Here is an 18219-nt window from a genome sequence, read left to right as displayed (position 1 = left end):
GCATTTAATAACTATTGCTGATACACATTCTCTATTCAGTATCACTTCTAGGGTATGTGTTTACATACTTCCATAAATAGTTCATGCATAAACATTGTGTGGCTTGGAAAAAATGAGGAGAGAAGAATAATGCAATAGACTGTTAAATTTGTAGTATAAAAAATAGCAAAGGTTTGCCACATCAGTGCGAATTCTGAACTTCTCTCCATGAGCGAGTGCACAGGTTTAGAGTGGTAGGCAGCACTGATGAACGTGAAGTTAAAACAGTGGGGATATACTGCAGTATTTTGGTACTTCACTAAGATACGAAAGTAAATCCCCTACTTTTCCAGAGTTTGCAAATGTTGGCGTTGTCAAATCAGCTGATCTATTACTAGAATATTTGTAATTGATATGGTAGTTAAGATTATGTAGATAGCACATAAGTTATTACTTAGGGTTTTAATTATATTGTTAATTTGGGAAAAATCAGGGGAATTTAATTACCACCATCAGCTTATCTTGCAATAAAGTTTTTTCATGTATTTCTGCTATTTTCTGTTCTTTTACATGCTTTGTCACAGCCCGCCACTGCAGAATTTCAATTAAACATTAAAACTGCACACAGGAGTCTTTTTTTTCCTTAGCTGTAGACTGGATTCGTAAGTCTTCACTGGACGGTATCCCTGAAACAAAACAGAGTGAAAAAAACATTGCTCATAACTTCAAAACAAGTGACCCATTTTCCCTTATTGGGAGCTAAATTAAGTGTGAACAGAATCGGTTTACTGTTTTGTGCACAAAAGTGCTTTATCAGAAGACGAGGTGTGGTTTTGTCCATAAACGGATAGAACAAAAGCCGTGGAAATTTTTCTTTGAAAAAAAGGGTTGGGGTTAGGGGCAGATGACACCAAGCTCTGGAAAAACTTTTCTCCCAAAGGAATTTGCTTGAAAGAGTTTGCTGTGAGAAACTGTAAGAGGAGGGTTTATACTGGAAGTTGAATCTTAGCCTGAGCTGTAGTGGTTGCCTCTGCTTCGACTATAAATAGAAAATACTTGTCTGCCAAATTTCAATTTTTAGAGGCCTTTTGAATCTGTGCCAAGGAAATAATATCTTAATTTGTATATCTGTTTATTTTCCTCCTTCTGTGCGTAACTTGAAATGGCAACTCTCATTAGATTTTTTTAGATTAACAAAAGTGCAAAATGAACTTGGATACCATTTTTATGTGGAACTTAAAAAATAGCCCGTAGCTATTTTTTTTTCATGAGGGCACTCCCTTGCCCCTGAAATTATTGTGCTCATAATTAAGCTTGCGTCAGTTTTTCTTAGCTGCCAAACTAATGTTACCTTGTTTCATGCGGTGTAGACAGCTGCGTACATCGGTTTGTTGCCTTGGTGGCATGTGTCCAAACACTGGATAAAATTAAAGAAATGTTTAAAAATATGTAGGCAGGATATCAGTCAATATAAAATGTTGAGGCAGGCAAGTGGTTGGCAAACACATACTTATTTATATCGAGTTAAAGGAGAAAATGTTGAGTGAACAGCTCGCTCTCCCACAGAGATGATGCTCAAAGTGTGATCCTGAGCATCAAGGACGGTTCCTCATTTCAGGAGGAAGGCTAGAGCCTTGTGGTTAAGACCGGTGAGAAGTGAAGAAATAACGTGCCGCTCTAAATTTGGGCTTGCCACTGGGCTGTGCCTACGCCGTCACGCTGGCAGCCCTCGCTGCCAGGCGGTCAGCCCTCACCCCGTTTGGCTTGGGTCAGGACTGAGGAAGAGGAGGGCATGGGCACGGGGCTGGACGCTGGTGGCCGGGTTGGCCGGTCGAACCATGCTGTGCTGTGGGTTTGAGCTCCTTGGTAGCACCAGCAGCAAACAGGACGTAGCTCTGCCCTGTCCTAGTGCAGATGCACTGAAGGTCTTAGGAGAGACCCGTGCTGCTGTTTCAGCTCAGAGCTGAAGCTGGCGCTTGAGCCGAAGCTCGTGCCTGGTGCCAGCACGTTGGCTCACCCGTGGGCTAATGTCTGACGGGTGCAGGGTACGTGACGTGAGTCACACGACATGGTAGACAAGGAGAGGGACAGATGGAGCTTCAGGTGTCTGCAAGGAGACGTGCGTGGGGTTAAGTGCTGAAACCCAAGCATGGTCATCTCGTCCCCAACCTTGCTTCATGAGCGACTGGTTTTGCTTACTGGTGTTTTCTGTGTTGCTCTGCATGCCTGGAGGTGTTGCCGTTTTGACTGGGCTCTGGGTCTGGCTGCTCGTCTCAAACCTGGAGCAAGCGTGGGATAAACAAACAGGGAGTCTTTGCCAAAGTGCATGTTGGCTTTTTACAGTGGGAGGAGAATAACATTTTAACTAGGCGAGGCTGGTTGGGAGGAAAAGTCTTGCTTAAGTGGGACTACCTGTGAGTGCCTGATTCATACGTGGAGAGATGGATGACTACAGTTTAATGATGGTGACTGGGAAGATCCATGCTCCTAAAATGATACACGGGTTTGGCATTAAGTGAATCCTGAATTAAAATAACAATAGCAGTGCCCTAGCCAGGTTTTCCCGCTAGTCTGATAGATGAGGCTCTCTCCTGGAAGGTGGGTAGTGCATGCTGGAAGTCGGTTAACGCTGAGAAAGATTTCTAGTCTGTTAATTAAAAGCTGGGTGCTGCTGCTGCCAACAGCATCCTCCTTGCCTTTCCAATTTGATCTGAAAGGCAGGAGGAGAGAGCTGGTCCCTGGTACTCTGCAGGGAAGTTTTGGGCTGTCAGTCACTCTCAAATACACGGCTAATTTGTGGCTTCGTGGAGATGCCTGCACTCCAAAAGCAAGACTAGGTTTCGGAGGCTTTCTTCTCAGCAGCAGCACTAATTCTGGCCGGCATAATCGTGCGTGGGCTCAGTGTGCTGCTTACTGTTGGTTTCATGTAGAGCTGCCCAGCTCTCCCTGCGCATTTTGTGGCATGAGATGCTGCGCGTGGTCTGTGGAATGTGCTCCGGGAGCAGGGTGCCTACAGGCGAAGTGTCCCGAGGGTACGGCATGCCTACGTCCCTTTGTATGGGCTGGCTTGTCTTGCTCCTCAGTTTATGAAAAAAGAAATACAGGTACTGATAAGGATATCGGGAGAGAGTGTGGCCCTGTACTCTTGGCTTTGACCCTGGAGTTGGTTGGAAACTGAATTTCTGTGCTAGAGAAAATTCCTTCTTTGGAAGGAGTTTTGTTGCAATCAGAGGTAAAAGAGAAAACCACAACTGCATTTGGGGGGGGAGAAATGCCACAGGGTCCTGTGCTGGGAGTACTGAATCACCGTTTTTAGTTTCCTAGCTTTGCAGGTGGAAGCTGTTCTCAGCTTTGCTTCCTCTGGAAGGTGGGAATATTCCAGTGAAGCAGCTGCAGACCCATCATGGCCATTTTCCCATGGAAAACGTTGATATTATTAAAAGGGCATTTTCTGTCAGAAAAGCGTTTTGCCAGACATTTCCTGACCTGGCTTTGTGCTTAACCCTTTGTCTCGCTTTCTCCATCTGTAAAATGGACGTGCTCATTCTCAGCCACCTGTATAAAATGCTGAAATTTGTGGATGAGGTTATGACAACATGGTCTCATTTAAGATTCAGTTCCTTTGAAAGATTCAGCTGCTTTCATGGCAGTTCCCCATGGAGCTAGTCCCATCTCTCACATAGGTAGGAACTTTTAAAATGCGAACATTAAACAAATACAAAGTATGTTATTGTAAAATTACATGAATTCATCTATTCCATCTGTGCAATGTGCAGACGATCCCTTTATTTTACTACTGCTTCTGTGTGTCCTGGGAAGAATACCTCTTGTAGTTCTTCCAGTCTGCTGAAGATACGTTACTTTAACATTTGCTTTGCATAAATTAATCATGCTAACATATCAGGAATATTTTTGAGCATACTGCCGAACTATAATGGCAGATATTTTAGTTTGGGAATCTGTTTTGTTGTTGTTGTTTATAACAAAAGCAACAAGACAGGAGGAATGAGCTGCGTTTCTCGTCTCAGTTTTGTCAGCCTATACTTAATTGACCGTAGTGGCTGCGGTATTTCTGTTCAGTCTTTTTTTCATCAAAAAAAGCGTGTGTTACATACTCTACTGAATCAAAAGCTAATTTGTGATATGAAAAGATACTTTCTTTGCAGCAGATGAAACAATTAGTATCACTTCAGTTTTAATGTATTCTGCATTTGAGCCAGAGTTTCTACAGATGACATGTTTATTCTGTAACTTAGCAGTTTGACAAATTTTGTTACTTTTAAAGAAGTTCTTAACGTTGTTATGGTAATGTACTGTATGCTTTGGTAGGTTGACAGAGTTTGAAGACACACCAACAAGTCAGCTAACCATAGATGAGTTTATGAAGATCGACTTGGAAGAAGAATGTGATCCTCCTTCGTTTACAGCTGGTCAAAAAAAATTGAAGATACAGCAGGTGAATTCTGAATCGGTTGCTCTCTGTATGTCTCTCCTCTCTCCTCCCTCTGTATATTCCTTTTTGAATCAGTTAATACGAAATCCTAACTGACCAGCCTTTGATAAGGGTTAGTTACATTTATTTTGAGGTTCTTAAGAGAAGGGTGAGCATTACTGCATATGATACCCATTAACTAAAGGATATTTTTTTGTTTTACTGGCAAAGGGATAGCTTCCCCGTTTAAAAAAAAAAAAAAGTTGTTTTTCTCTGAGGAGCGAGTCATTTTTGCTCGCTCCTCCAGAGAGGCCTGCTCTTTCAGATAATGTAGCTTCAAATGTAGCTTTAAATGTCCCCTGATGAGGGATCGAAGTATGTCTACCGTCTTAGCCAGCTGCTGCAGGAAGTACGGAGTCACTGCTCTTGTCAGTGCAGATCAGGACGTCTGGGTGGCCGAGTAAACAAGCACCAGCTGAGCTTCCATGGTTTGCAGGTTACCGGTGCGTGGTGCTTAGCCCACGACTGCTGTATTGTAGATGAGGGCTCAGCACACTCTGCCCAGATGCTCTGCCATTTGCAAGCTGATGCAGTTATACGAAGCACTGTTATCTCCTTTATGCTTGCTTTCCTGCTGCATGTGTGTTTCCCTTCTTGTGTCCTGACCTTTTTCCAAAGCATCAAATCTTTTTGTCCTTACAAAACTGGAGGCTCTCATGTGACAAGTTAAGCTGAGCTTGTGGCATGGAGGTCTGGAGTAGCTGTCCTAGCATCTGCTCTTCTCTTTTATGGGCTGTGTGCACTCTTCCACCCTGGTTAGCAAGGATCAAGGTTGCAAAGGTGTAAGCTTTGTAATTGGATCAGAAACTGTGCACTTTTTTTAAGGCGATACCCGTGGTCAGGAGAAGTACCATTACATATAATTTTTTTTTAAACATATATGAAAACAATAACCCAATTGCTTTAATGAGACTGCTGGTTTTTTGTGTAGTACAGCACCTGCTTCCACAGCGATTAGCTCTCATGTGGCTTAATTTCTTTACAAAGCATGAGCTAAAGCTGGCACCAGAGGAGAATATTTTACTACCGTCATAGCCAAGTCTTACATTATTAGTTTTTCAGGGTTTTTGTTTTTACTGTTCTAAATACGCTATCATTTAAAGGTCTGTAGGCATGTTTGTGATGTTCTCAAGAGCCTGCCAGGTGCTGTAGGTCAGTACTTCACTCTGCCATCGCCTGTGTGCTACGTCTGGCCGGGGCAGAATAATTTCAGCGCTGTCCTTGCGCTTGCTCACATCTACAGGCACAGCCATAGAGTCTTGACTGCTGAAGAACAGGGCCTTTTATTTGCAGCTTGCCAGAGTGAAGGTCCCTTTTGAAGTATAGAGATGGGTGAGGTAACATTTGAAATCGGTCAGTATTTTGAAACTTGTCTGTCTTACCTGTCTGACACTGTAAAGTAATTGAGTTGGGATTCAAAACCTGCTTATTGCTTTTAAAATACCCTACAATTCTCTGTCTCTATATACAGTTCACAAACAGTACAAAGCTGGGGTTTTTTTGGTAATTTCACGTTTCTTTCGTTTATTTTCATTTCAGCTCGAGAAGGCGTTATCAAAAAAGCTGGAGGATTTTGAAGGTATAAGTTGTGTTTAGTGTAATGTATCACTCATTTTTTCAAAATTACATCAATGATTGCTGAGTTTTATTTTTATTTCAACACCACAGGTGAAATATCGAGCTATCAAGATGAAATAGAGATTGAATTAGAAAACAGTAGACCAAAAGCAAAAGGCGTATTTGCAAATTTCACTAAAGATGGTAAGTCTATAAAGAGTTGTGACTACTTAAGTAATAACGGGTTCTGATCCTGCAGGCAGTATGAACTTTATTGTGATAAATGTGATTATATATATGCTTGCGTAGTACAAGATCTCTATTGCGTTGGGGTTCTCTCTGCCAATTAGTTGGTTCAAATATCAGTCTTCAAAACAACTACATTGTTCATTACAGTGACAGTTCGTTAACGATTTCAGTTGTTTTTCTTTCCTGGTGCGGTATAAGCTTGGCCCTGGCACCTGAGAATGTTCCTTTTCATCACTGAAAGTGCAGTGGACCAGTACCTAGACCCTTCTGTCACCAAATCCCCCAGTTGACTAAGCGATATGGAAGGGCTTTGTGCAGGTTGAACGGGCTATTTTTCATTTGTAATTATACCAGTAAGTAGCCGGCTTCTCTCGCAAAGCCGTTTTACCTGCCGTAATTTGATAACACGATACTTCTATTTTAAATGATGACTGTATTCACAAAAGTACATTGTAATAGCCAAGGTAATGAATTTGAAGAGCATCTGGAAACTCCATGTATTCATACATTGTACTAAAATATTGTATATATCTTCTACAGATTTTCTCTAAAGATTTTTATTCTTTAAGTGAGCACCTCTCTATTTATTTAGTTTCTATAACAGATGGTATGCAGTGATCTGTTGGGGTTTTTTTCCCTTACAGATTCTATAGAAGATAATACCTCTAGCGTACTTGGAGAGGAGGAGGCAGAAGATGAGGAACTGGAAGCAGCTGCTAATCACTTAAACAAGGACTTTTATAATGAACTTCATGAGAAGGATAGAGTAAAAAAAATTGAAGGTGGGGAATGCAAAAATGGAAATGAAGCTCTTGTAAGACCACCTGCACTGGAATCCTTGCTCGGCCCGCTCCCCACTGCAGCTAGTCTTGGCATAACGGAGTCCATAAAAGAGTGCATATCCACTAAGGACCGAGAGCCTGGTGAGTAGGAGATCAGTTCAGCTCAGCGTGGAAACTGGACGCCTGCAGCCAGTTGTGGGTTTGTTGTGTAATTTCCATGTATCTTCATGGTTACTGTGGTAGCAAATTCTGTGAATCACTGTGACATCGAGGTACAGGAGCTGTGAGGCTGGATGAGACCAGTGGTCTTGGTTGTTGATGTTGGTCATTGGCATCTGCTCCTTAGGAAACTGCAGGAAAATCTGGAGTGCCTAATTATTTTCTGAAGCCTGAGAATGTGTATCTCTTAGTTGAGTAGATTTGCAGTCATATGATAGCTGATGGGCATATTTCAAGCCATGCAGTCTCAGTTAGGAAATTGGAGGAAGCAGATTCCTGTAAATATGACTGGGGATTAAAATCCAAGTATGAGAATTTCAGATCAAGGCAGACTTTCTCAGGAGACATTTTACTGGAGTCAAACATGATGCAGTCTGTCTCTCTGATTGAGAATCTTTGCAAATGGCAAATATTTAAAATGTTTGTAAGAGGAAATAACTGGTTGTATGTTTTTTTCTTTGATACGAACTTCGGTGTGTGTTTTGGTGGTTTTGCTCCATTTTTCTTGAAACTCCCAGATCTGTCTGTAACATACAGCTCTGTAGAGTACAGTGGGAGCAGGACTGATCAACTAAGGAAGCCAATTCTGCCAGAGCCATTAAGGCAGACAATACTGCAAACAGCCAGCCGTCCAGGCAGGTTTGTTTGCTTTTTCTTATGTGTGCTTGAGCTTTATGGAGATGGCATTTTTTTAAATTCCTTTTGCATCTTAATGACTCCGAGAACAGAACATATCTAAAGGGTATTTTATTCTTTTCTTTATCGCAGTTAATTTTTCCATCATAAGACACACCTGTCCGAATCTGGTTTGTCAGCTTACTTGGGGGTCAATGCAGCAGAACATTTTGTTATCCAAACTCTTCTGATGCTAACTTCTGTTCAACAGCACTTATTATAGGTACTCCCTGCCGCAGTAGATGAACTGAATGCGCTCAGATTCTTATTATGTTAGTGTTCGGCTTCCAGAAACGTAGCAGGATGATCACACGTTTATATTTTGTACAAACGAAATCATGGAGAAATGGTTGAGTGGTTTTGGTTTTGTTTTAATTACGATTAAGAAAATGGATGGCTTGTGGCTCGTCTTTCTCCTGGAAATCAGCGGTTCATGTCGAAGAGAGGTCAGTAATGGCCAGAAGCTGTTGTTGTCTGGCTAGCCAATGATCTGTAAAAATGAGTTCCCGGTGATGGACATTTCTCAGCTGGCATTGCTATTGACCGTTTTAATGGACAGGCTGAGGGCTGAGTTTAAAGATGAAACTAAGCTGGTATAGCCAGGTATGGTCCTCCGAGTCAGGCTTCAGGCAGGTGGGCAGGAGAGTGCATGGCTGCTCATGCTATGGCTTGTCTGCATTTGCTGTTTGTTTTCTTTCCAAAGTGGAGGATGTGCCAAATGAACTGAATTTCAAAACCAAATAGGTTTCAGTATGTTCATTCTCTTTTAATGCATCTGAGAAATCATTGCGGGTGTTTGAACAAGTACTAATTTTCTTAACATGGTGTGAAGCTCATATGCCGAATTACTGTTTTGGTTTTATTTTGATTGTAGATCCTGCCCCAAACTCCACCCCACACCCCCACCTCCCACCCCCACCCACTGACTCTGCTAATTTATTTTAATCATTTAAAAGTTTCATGTTAAGTCAGATTCACTTTGGTTGTGTCTGTACTGCGGGGTGGTCGTGCTGGGGTGCAGTTCCCAGTCTCCGAGCGCTTGCCACGTGGTGCCTGCGTGGTGTGGGTACATCACAGTGTACGCGTACATCATCCCCCCAAGGACCTGGTTTCCTTCAGGAAGCCATCTGGGTTCAGGAGCAGTAACGGAGCCTCGATGTGTTTTGGATGATCGGGAACCAGGTCTAGCAGACAGGCTGGGAAGTACACCTGACTTGCAGGTGGCATGTTATTACACAGAATAAGGAAAACCTCTTGTTAAGATGCCTCCCGTTGGTCACCTCTGTATCTTAGCTCTGAACCCCGATGAAAACTAGTGTAGATGTTTCTGTCACCTCAGGCAATGATGTCTTGAGTTCTGCCTCATAGCTCTGGGAAATCTGGGAAAGGTTTGTACCTGGAGGTAGTAGTTTCTTCTATCAGGCCAACTGGTATAGTTGTAAAAATCAGACAATTTCCAGGTTTCTGGGCCCTTCTTCAAGTCTGAAAAAGAAATGACAGTTTTCAAAACTAAATATAGGATGAGAGCAGTTGCTCAGAGTTTAATTTGAGATGGCACAATTATAGATCATCTTGAAACAAAAGTAGTTGGTACCTGTGGAGGGAAGAGGGAAAGGTCATTGTCGTGATTTAACCTCAGTTGGCAACTGAGCACCACACAGCCGCTCGCTCACTCCCCCCCGCCCCGCGGTGGGATGGGGGAGAGAATTGGAAGAGCACAAGTGAGAAAAACTTGTGGGTTGAGATAAAAACAGTTTAATAATGGAAATAAAATAATAATAATAATAATGTAATAATAATAATAATACACAAAGCAAGTGATGCACAGTACAATTGCTCACCACCCGCCGACCGATGCCCAGCCAGTCACCGAGCAGCGGCCCCCTCGGCCAGCTCCCCCCAGTTTATGTACTGAGCATGACGTCCCATGGTATGGAATGTCCCTTTGGCCGGTTGGGGTCAGCTGTCCTGGCTGTGCCCCCTCCCAGCTTCTTGTGCACCTCCAGCCTTCTCAGTCGGTAGAGCATGGGAAACTAAAAAATCCTTGACTAGTGCAAGCACTACCTAGCAACAACTAAAACATCGGTGCATTATCAACTTTGTTCCCATCCTAAATCCAAAACACAGCACTATGCCAGCTACTAGGAAGGAAATTAACTCTATCCCTGCCAAAACCAGGACAGTCATAAAATTTCCTGAATTTATCCTGTGTGTTTGAATTTAGTTTAGTGCAATTTATATTGTGAATCTCAGCTGGCCATAGGTTTGCTATGGTATTTCATGTTCCAACACCTAAGTCCTTTGGAGAAAGGAGAGAGTCATCATAACATTGCACCCTTAAGGTGATGTTTTGGTCCTTCTCCGCAGCTGTGTAAGTCATAAACCAGGAACTTTTCCCTTCCCTCAGCCATCTCCAACCCTGAGTCATCTTCTACTGTGTGGACCATCTGGGGCAGGTTGGGCTGGAGACCTTAGTCGCGATGATTTTGTATCTCCTGCTGGGCTCCACGTGTTGTTGGATGGGTGTATTACATCCAATCAGTGCAACGGTTGGAAACAGCATGCCCGGTGCTACATGGTGAGGATTCCCAGCAAACCCTCGTGGTGACATGCTGCATGGCTGGGCAGGTGGCTATTAAGTAGGAGCTCAGTAAGCAGGTGCAGTTATGTGCAATGTTTGGCCTCCTTAAATGCAGGGTATCTCCTCTCCTCTCTGTAATGATTTCTCTTTCTCAAAAAAACGGCTGCTGTAGGTACCTTCTACAAAGTCTTTTCATTTGGCTTTTGCATGTGGTAATTCAGTTTATAATTGCCTACATTAGCTGCTTTGGGAAATCTTCCACCTTTGTGCAACAGCAGAAGGTTTCTCACAAACTGCTTATGCAGATAAGATTTAGGTGCAGAGCCCAAGTATTAAGAAAAATTTAGTGTATTTTTGCTCCACTTACAATTGGTGTTTGGGCAGTGTGAGCTTGCCTATATGAATATTTTATGGAAAGCATAGTATTTTAGCAAATTTGCATTACAAAGAGCGCATGTAAGGTACCGGGTTAATGAGTCTGAGGCAGTAAAGTGCTTAGAATAAACACTACGTTTGACTGGTTTTTTCCTACGAAGTGTGTTAATTTGCAGAGACATTTAAGCTGAAATCTGTTTGAGTCTTTGCAAATGGCTTCTTTCTTATTCTTCATGATAAAAGTGCTTTATAGTGAGATCTCAGTTTCAGAGATGGAGAGTGGGTACGTCAGTCTGTCCGTTTTCCTGGCCGTGCAGCATCCCAGCATTCTCCACGCTCTACATGCTCTTTCTGATTCTGCAGTGCCTCAAAACAGGGCATTGTTTCCTTTAGGAGACTGCCACAATCGAATATCATGGACTCCATTCTCAAGAAATAACGTTCTTCAGTGTAAAATTTCCCTTCGCAATTTATTTTATGTCCCTTTTATACCACTTCAAATAATCTGTCATCTTTCTTGGTGTTTCTGTCCTCCTGACGTTTGCTGGCTTTTACCCTGTCCTTCCCATGTCATGCTGCTAGGCTGTACACCACCAGTTCGTCTCTTCTTGCCACATAAATCAAAAGTTGTAAACTTAATTCTGGCCAGGGCTAAAAGTGAGGAAGGTCTGATAATAACAGAGATAAAGGTAAAATACGGGGTGTAAGTTATCAACTGACTTTATATAACTTCCCCTTTGTAATCTAGGTAGTGTTTGAGACCTGATTTAGTTTTTGTTTTGAATCAAAATTCACAGGCAGTCATTTAGGGCAGTAGTTTCAAATAATGTATGTGAAGCGGGTGGTAACACGCTCCTGCACGTCCTCATGAAAGTAAGAGGCTTTTGCAGTGAGAAATCACCGTGCATGTACCATCTTGTGCTTGGTTAGGCACCCAGCTAACTGCATTCGCTGCTAATTTCAGAAAGAATACACGAGAAGGGTTTTGCGCTTGTTCATAATTAATAGTTTGCTCATTTATTACTCCTTGTATTTATGCCTCCATTACTGCTGCAGGCATAATCTGACATGGGCTGAGGTTGAGAGATGTTACCATTGATTTCTGTGGGTGTTAAAGACCCCATGCAGACAGCGTTCATTGATCGAATAGTTGTCGTCCCTGTGTACCAGTGCTTTTCAACTTCTTACTCAAGGAGGATGTGAGAAGTGGCTAAAGATGAAGTTATACGAGACAGGGATGGGCTCACCCTCCAGGGTCTTGCTCTTTTCCTCCAGATTTCATCCCCCTCACCCTACCAGCTGCCAGCTCCCACTTCGTACTTTGTCCTGGCCCTGGGGCTTGCCTGATCCCTCCGTGAGCAGACTCAGCTCCCTAACCCAGCGAGGAAAAATGCATGCGTGCATGATCCCCCTTTTTTTTTTGGCAGCAGCAGACGACCAGTGCTGGCAGCACTGCGGGCAGGGAAGTTTGCAGAAACGTGACATTTCTAGCAGGGTCTGAGCTGCCCTGGAAGGATGCCTAAGGGCCCACAGGCTACAAACGGCTGGAGAACGGCTGCTGGCAGCACGTGTGCCAAGGAGGGTTGTTCGTCCCATCCAGGAGCCCCAGCCCGGATTGCTGCATGGCGGGGGGCAGGCTCACTGCTCTTGCCGTTGCTGCTCCATCAACGGATGGGTGTTCACCTCCTCTGTGTGCTGGTTTCTTCTTCTAGCATCCTCCTTTCTTCCTCGGATTTTGTCTGAGTACATCAGTGCCAACTGTTTGAAAATATATAAATGTATACATGCATATAAAAGTATACGAAAAGATATAATCAGTATATAGAGAGTATATAATATAATCAGTAATTAGAGAGAACATTATGAAGCCCTATTAAATCATAATTACTGCATGCATGAGAAATAAAGCTGCTGAGTTTAGCGCTAATTGTGTTACGTATGCGAAGTACACTTGGTCATCAGTGTAAGCATGTGTGTCCCCATCCTGATAGCTCTTCTTCTGGCTCTGGCTTCAACGGTGCAGTTGCTTTTGTGGTTTTAAGCCCCACCTGTGGAAACAAGCAGCGTGTGTGACCCGCTTGTGTGATGCCTTCAGAGCACTTTGAGGGTTTGATCTTTGTCTCCCTGTGCCGTTTGCTCTTCTGAAAATATTTTCTGTGGCAGGACTAGCTCTTTCCCAGTTTTGAGATCTAAGCAATAAAAACCTTGGTACAAGCTAATCTTTCTAATCTAGCCTCTATATGCCTATGTTTGGCAGTCTTGATAGACTGTATCCCTGATTGAGCCTTCATTATGCTGTTAATGAGATGTGAAGAGCTTGCGGCAGCCAGCATGGTAATAGGAGACCACCAGCTGCTTTGAATGCAGTTTTTTGATACCTGAAGTCTTAGGTATGAATTACAGATGACATGATTTTCTTACTTGACTATGTATGTCACTCTCATGAGTATTGCGTGTACATGTGTTAGTCCAAAATCTTTGTACACATTTTTTCATGCAGGATCTTTGCATTTCATTAAAGCATAGGAATGCTATAAATTCATTCCATATTCATGCCGTAACTAGGAAGGTTAAGGGATGAAAACTAATCATATAGTTTGGCTGAAAGATTTCCAAACAAATCTCTCCAAAATTTGGAGAGAAACCTGCAGTTTGTTAGAGCCATTAGGGAGATAAATTTGAGTGAAAGCATAAGCTGAATCATGTGAATACATTTTTAGAACATTTGTGGATGTTTTAGGAATTTTCCAGAGGGTTGGTTTATCAATAAAGATACTCCTTATAGGAAAATGTGTGTCGTTTTTGTCAGAAGTTTTGGTCAAAAAGAACTGCCCCAGACTAATGGATGCTGTGGTTGGGAGAAGGTACTGGAGAGTGGGGTTCAGGTACAAACGGAGCAGACCTGCCTCTTAAACCTTAGGTGGCCACGTCCCATGTGAATGAATGCCCTTAGCCCCTGGCTGACCAGCTGGCTGTCCTGTTATTCTGACTGTTTCAGGGGAGGAAGTCTCTTTATCTCCTTCTCCTTCTCCTTCTCCTTCTTCTCCTTCTTCTCCTTCTCCTTCTTCTCCTTCTCCTTCTTCTCCCTTCTCCTTCTCCTTCTCCTTCTTATTTTTTGTTTCATAAAATTCTGGTCTGGAATGGGAAATGTTTTAAAATCTTGAAAGCTTTTCCAGGCTTGGCTTTTTTTTGGCCTGACTCCTGCCTCATCCTGACTGCCAAGTGGGCAGTGGGCAATGTGTCTTTTCTGTCTTGAATTCTTCCAATAAAAGCATGATGGAAAATCAGTTTTCTTTTCAATTTGAGTAGTGTAAAAGCCTTACATTGCTCTTTGATGAGAAGGCTAACCTGCTGCTTAAGGCGTCATCCTCCCTTGCTTGAGGAAAAAAAGGCAAAAAAGCTGCTTTCTCCGCTCTTGCTGCTTCAGCTGGCTGCTGGCTGCAGGCTCTTTGGAGAAGGAGGCGGGAGCAGGGCTGTTTCTCCAGTTCGGAGATATGCAGCTGGGAGAAGAGGGTGAACGTGCTGAACGGGTGCTCTGGTGCATCATTCTGTGTGTTGATATTTGACATGTATGTGCTGCTGCATTGATACTGCTTTTTAATGGAGCAAGGAGAAGCAATCAGCCTGAGCAGGTTTTTATGCATTGTTTTCCCTTGCATTGAGGGGAAGTCCAGGTCTGGTGTCATCAGCTCTACCTAGGCTTAGGCGTAAGGAGGTGGAAATGTCCAGGAGCACAGAGCCGGCCAAGCAGGGAGAAAAGGAGAAGCTCAGTTGGGGCTTTACAAATGGTCCTTTTCCCGTAAGGGAAATTCTGCTATTTTTCCTAAATAGCAGAATTACAAAAACAGTTGTTCCCCAAATACTAAGGGAGGGTTGTGTTTCATGGTTGTCTTAGATGCCTCGGCATTTGTAGGCGCCAACCTAAGGTTCTCCTTCTGTTGGGGCTTCTTTTCAAGGTTTCTTCTTGTCTGCACTCCTAGCATCTGAAAAGATGCTGGTTGTTCTCAGTGTGGGAGATACTTTCAGGGGCATTTATAAATTGCTCCTGTCTTTGTGGGGGCCGATTCTCATGGAACTTGTGGAAACGTAACCATCTAAGGGATCGCTGCCCCGCTCCTAAATCTTGGTTGAAATACGCTGCGGATTAAGACAAGGCTCGGGGAGGTGGTGTTGGGGGGTGATGACGCAGACACCTACAGGCACACAGGAAACCTGGCTAAAAAAACTGAGTAACTTCCCTGCTAGTATGAGATTTATATGATACTTTCTTTTCTGCACCTGTCAGAATTTGAGCCCATTAATGCTCACAGTTATTTGGTTAGGTGGCCAGTTTGCAGAAGAAACGGACATTCCTGCCCTGCCCTTCTGCCAAAAAGGAAGAAAAGTCTTTCACCAAAAAACTCAACTGAAAACTGAAATTGTTCATTAGAGAGTTGCGGAAAGTGGAATGCGTGGAGGCTATGGAGAGGACGTTAAATTGGCATGGAAAGCTAACCACTCAGGAGGATGTTATTTGAGCAATTCATCACAGTATCTGAAATGTCAGGAGTGGAGGCCTGGGTTCAGTTCAGGGAGGCTTCATGGTCTCAGTTGTTAGTGAGAATAAAGACTTATTAACCTAGGTCAAGGAGCCACAAAACGTGCCCTTGGAAGAAGGAAATACAGCGCGGAGAGATTTGCAAGGCTTAGCTACTTTGGCTTTAATATGATGGGTAATAAATCCACATGCAGTGCTGTGGTGGATCCTGACCACTTCGTGTTTGTCTTGCATCTTCTGAAAAAGCTAAAATAATCCTCCATTTAGTACTTTATTTTCTTGTGGTACACGTTCAGCTGGTAAAGGCAATACCTGCAAACTGAAAATCCACCGAAGCAAACCCTTTAAATGGAGTACTGCTTCTGCAAGGTTTTAGTATTTTGGTGTAGCAGTTTGTTGTTTTGCTTTTCTTCGGTAGCTTTGAATTTAGTTTGAAAAATTAATTTCTATATCCTCATAAGGATTAACTTCATCACACCCCTACACAGTTCATCTGTTTTGTTTGTTGGTCTGAAATCCGTGGGACTGTCATAGTAGTCAAGATAAACGTGTATGCCTGGGTTGGACTACGGCTTGCGTAGATGACCCTTGTAATTAGGGATTTCAGATACGGCACTACAGACTGTTGATGAAAACAGTCATGAGTTTAGCCTTCTATAATTGTAGTTTGACATTTTTGGTTTGCTAAATGCTTTCATAACTAAAATGGATGTATTATCCAATAGAGGAATAATATTAATGTTGACACTGTTGGCAGTTAAAAACAATTTTGGAGACTGAATTTTACTGCTGCTGATTGCTTTTGAAATAACTTGTTTTTCAATGTTACTGTAGTATTGGTTCATTTATTAGGTCTTTTTTCTTGTGTGACAATGAGATAATTGCTATTTATTTTTTATCCTGTAAGCAATTATAATCAAAGTAGCCAAATATAGACTCTGCTTTGACCTGGAATCAGAGTGACCTGTCAACATGAGGCTACTGTACTCTTCAGCTTTTCAATTTATTTTTTTTTTCCGTATGTGCTCACCAGAATGCGTTCAATAGGGCTGAAAAAATCGTGTTTATTATTATTTCGTGTTATTTCGGTGTTCATTAATTACAGTGGTGCAAAGCCATAGAAACTGGCAGATAAGACCAACTTTGGGTTGGTTATTAACAAAAATCGTGATCCTTTATCTAGGATTGTGTGAACTGTGTTGGGTCAAGAGTGTCTGAAGCAGCCGGACGAGGAGATGCCGGCAGGCTGCGTGGGGAGGGGTAGTTGCAAATTAAGGGGTGAATTGCAAAGAGTTGACTCTAGGGATTTTTTGCAGCCGAGTTTTGCTAAAAGGAAGCAGAAAATACTTTCTTTTACTTTCAAAGTCAGCAGTTTAAGGTGAGGCTCAGCTTTCATATTGAAACGTATGTCTACACCTAAGATTGTAGTTGTTTTCTGTGACGAAAGACCTGGACATTTACAACTGTGTAGCAGAAATAAGGGAACGAATATGAAATGAGAGAGAGTAAATAATGCTGTAAGTAGTACCAGGAAAGAAATTCAGAGCAAGAAACAAGGCTCTTGACATAGGTATAAATGCAGAAGCCAGAAGTAAACAGCTGTACAGTGGGTGGAAGGATACCGTTTTTCAGCACATTCACTACCTAAATGCCGTGTTTGATTTAGTTACGGTGGGGAAGCCACCATGTGCTTACAGATGGGAAGGAACTAAAACGGTGCTCTGTGACTAAATCATTAACACTTATATAGGAACAAGGCAGGCGAATGACTGATTTTGGAAGTTATGCTTAATGGCCCTTACTAATTTCCTGCTAAAGGTAAAAAATGCAAATCCACATTACCATAGAAGTCATGTATTGAAATGCAGCAACATCCATATCAACATGAAATTGTGTCACGCATGGTGGTATTGTATTCTGTCAATGTTTTCATTAAATAAAACATACTTCAGTGAGAAGTTGCTTTTCCATAAAGTCTCTCTTTGCACTTCAAGCCAGAGTTTTTGCACTTAGTTGGAGCACTGCTCTCCATGCAACCACCATGTCTCATGGCTCTGTAGCTGCTGCAGAACTAACACGAAGCTCCTGTGCTAAGTTCTTCCACAAGAGCAAAGATAAAATCCCTGTTTTGTACTGCACTGTTTGAGTTCATCCTCCAGTTTTAATGCGGAGCAGGTGTGTTGGGATGTGATGTTGTGGTGTTGGTTAAGAAGCTGGTTGGTGCAGGGCTGTTGGTTGAGGTTAAGAAGTGTCTTGCTCATCCCCCTCCTATCTGCTGGCGTTAGTGCAGGTGTAGTCGCCTCCCTCACCTGGGTCTGTCAAAAATGTCACGGGCTCGTGCAGCCGTTTTTAATAAGAGTGACATTTTGACAGATGCATATGAGGGAATGATGCCTTGATTGGTACAGCAGCAGGTGGGAGGGAGGGAGGGGGTACCTCCCGCGGTGGGAAGGGGCACGGGGCTGAGTCGCTGTGGGCAGAAACCAGCTCCCCTGGTTCAGCTGGGGTTGGAGGAGCGCTTTGGACCACGTCTTTGCAGCAGCAGAGAACATGTATTTTGGAGGCTGAGAGTGGCATTCATGCCTGCACTGAGGTATCGGTGCTGGAGGGGTTTCACGATCCATCAAGTGAACGGGAACGGGCAATTTCAGATATGCTGTTGTCCCAGATCATTTTATATGCAGGGTCTTTGTACTGGGAGTAAGATTGATGCTTGAAGTTCAGCTCCAGAAGTGCAACACTTACAAATCTGTGAGCAATGAAGAAGTTTGGT

General features: G+C 42.9%; 1 protein-coding gene across 1 annotated transcript in view; it reads left to right on the top strand.

Annotated features, from left to right (window-relative positions):
* BRF1 (BRF1, RNA polymerase III transcription initiation factor 90 kDa subunit) overlaps positions 1–18219 on the top strand; it is a 174305-nt gene that overhangs the window by 92825 nt on the left and 63261 nt on the right. Inside the window, exons 8-11 of the mRNA XM_009332719.1 lie at positions 4309–4435; positions 6011–6050; positions 6140–6232; positions 6922–7200. Of these exons, the coding sequence (XP_009330994.1) occupies positions 4309–4435; positions 6011–6050; positions 6140–6232; positions 6922–7200 (539 nt within the window). The remainder of the gene's footprint in view (positions 1–4308; positions 4436–6010; positions 6051–6139; positions 6233–6921; positions 7201–18219) is intronic.

This window comes from Pygoscelis adeliae, unplaced genomic scaffold (genome assembly GCF_000699105.1).
Source record: "Pygoscelis adeliae isolate BGI_AS28 unplaced genomic scaffold, ASM69910v1 Scaffold179, whole genome shotgun sequence".
Classification (NCBI taxonomy): Eukaryota; Metazoa; Chordata; class Aves; order Sphenisciformes; family Spheniscidae; genus Pygoscelis; species Pygoscelis adeliae.
This window is presented reverse-complemented; position numbering and strand designations above follow the sequence as displayed.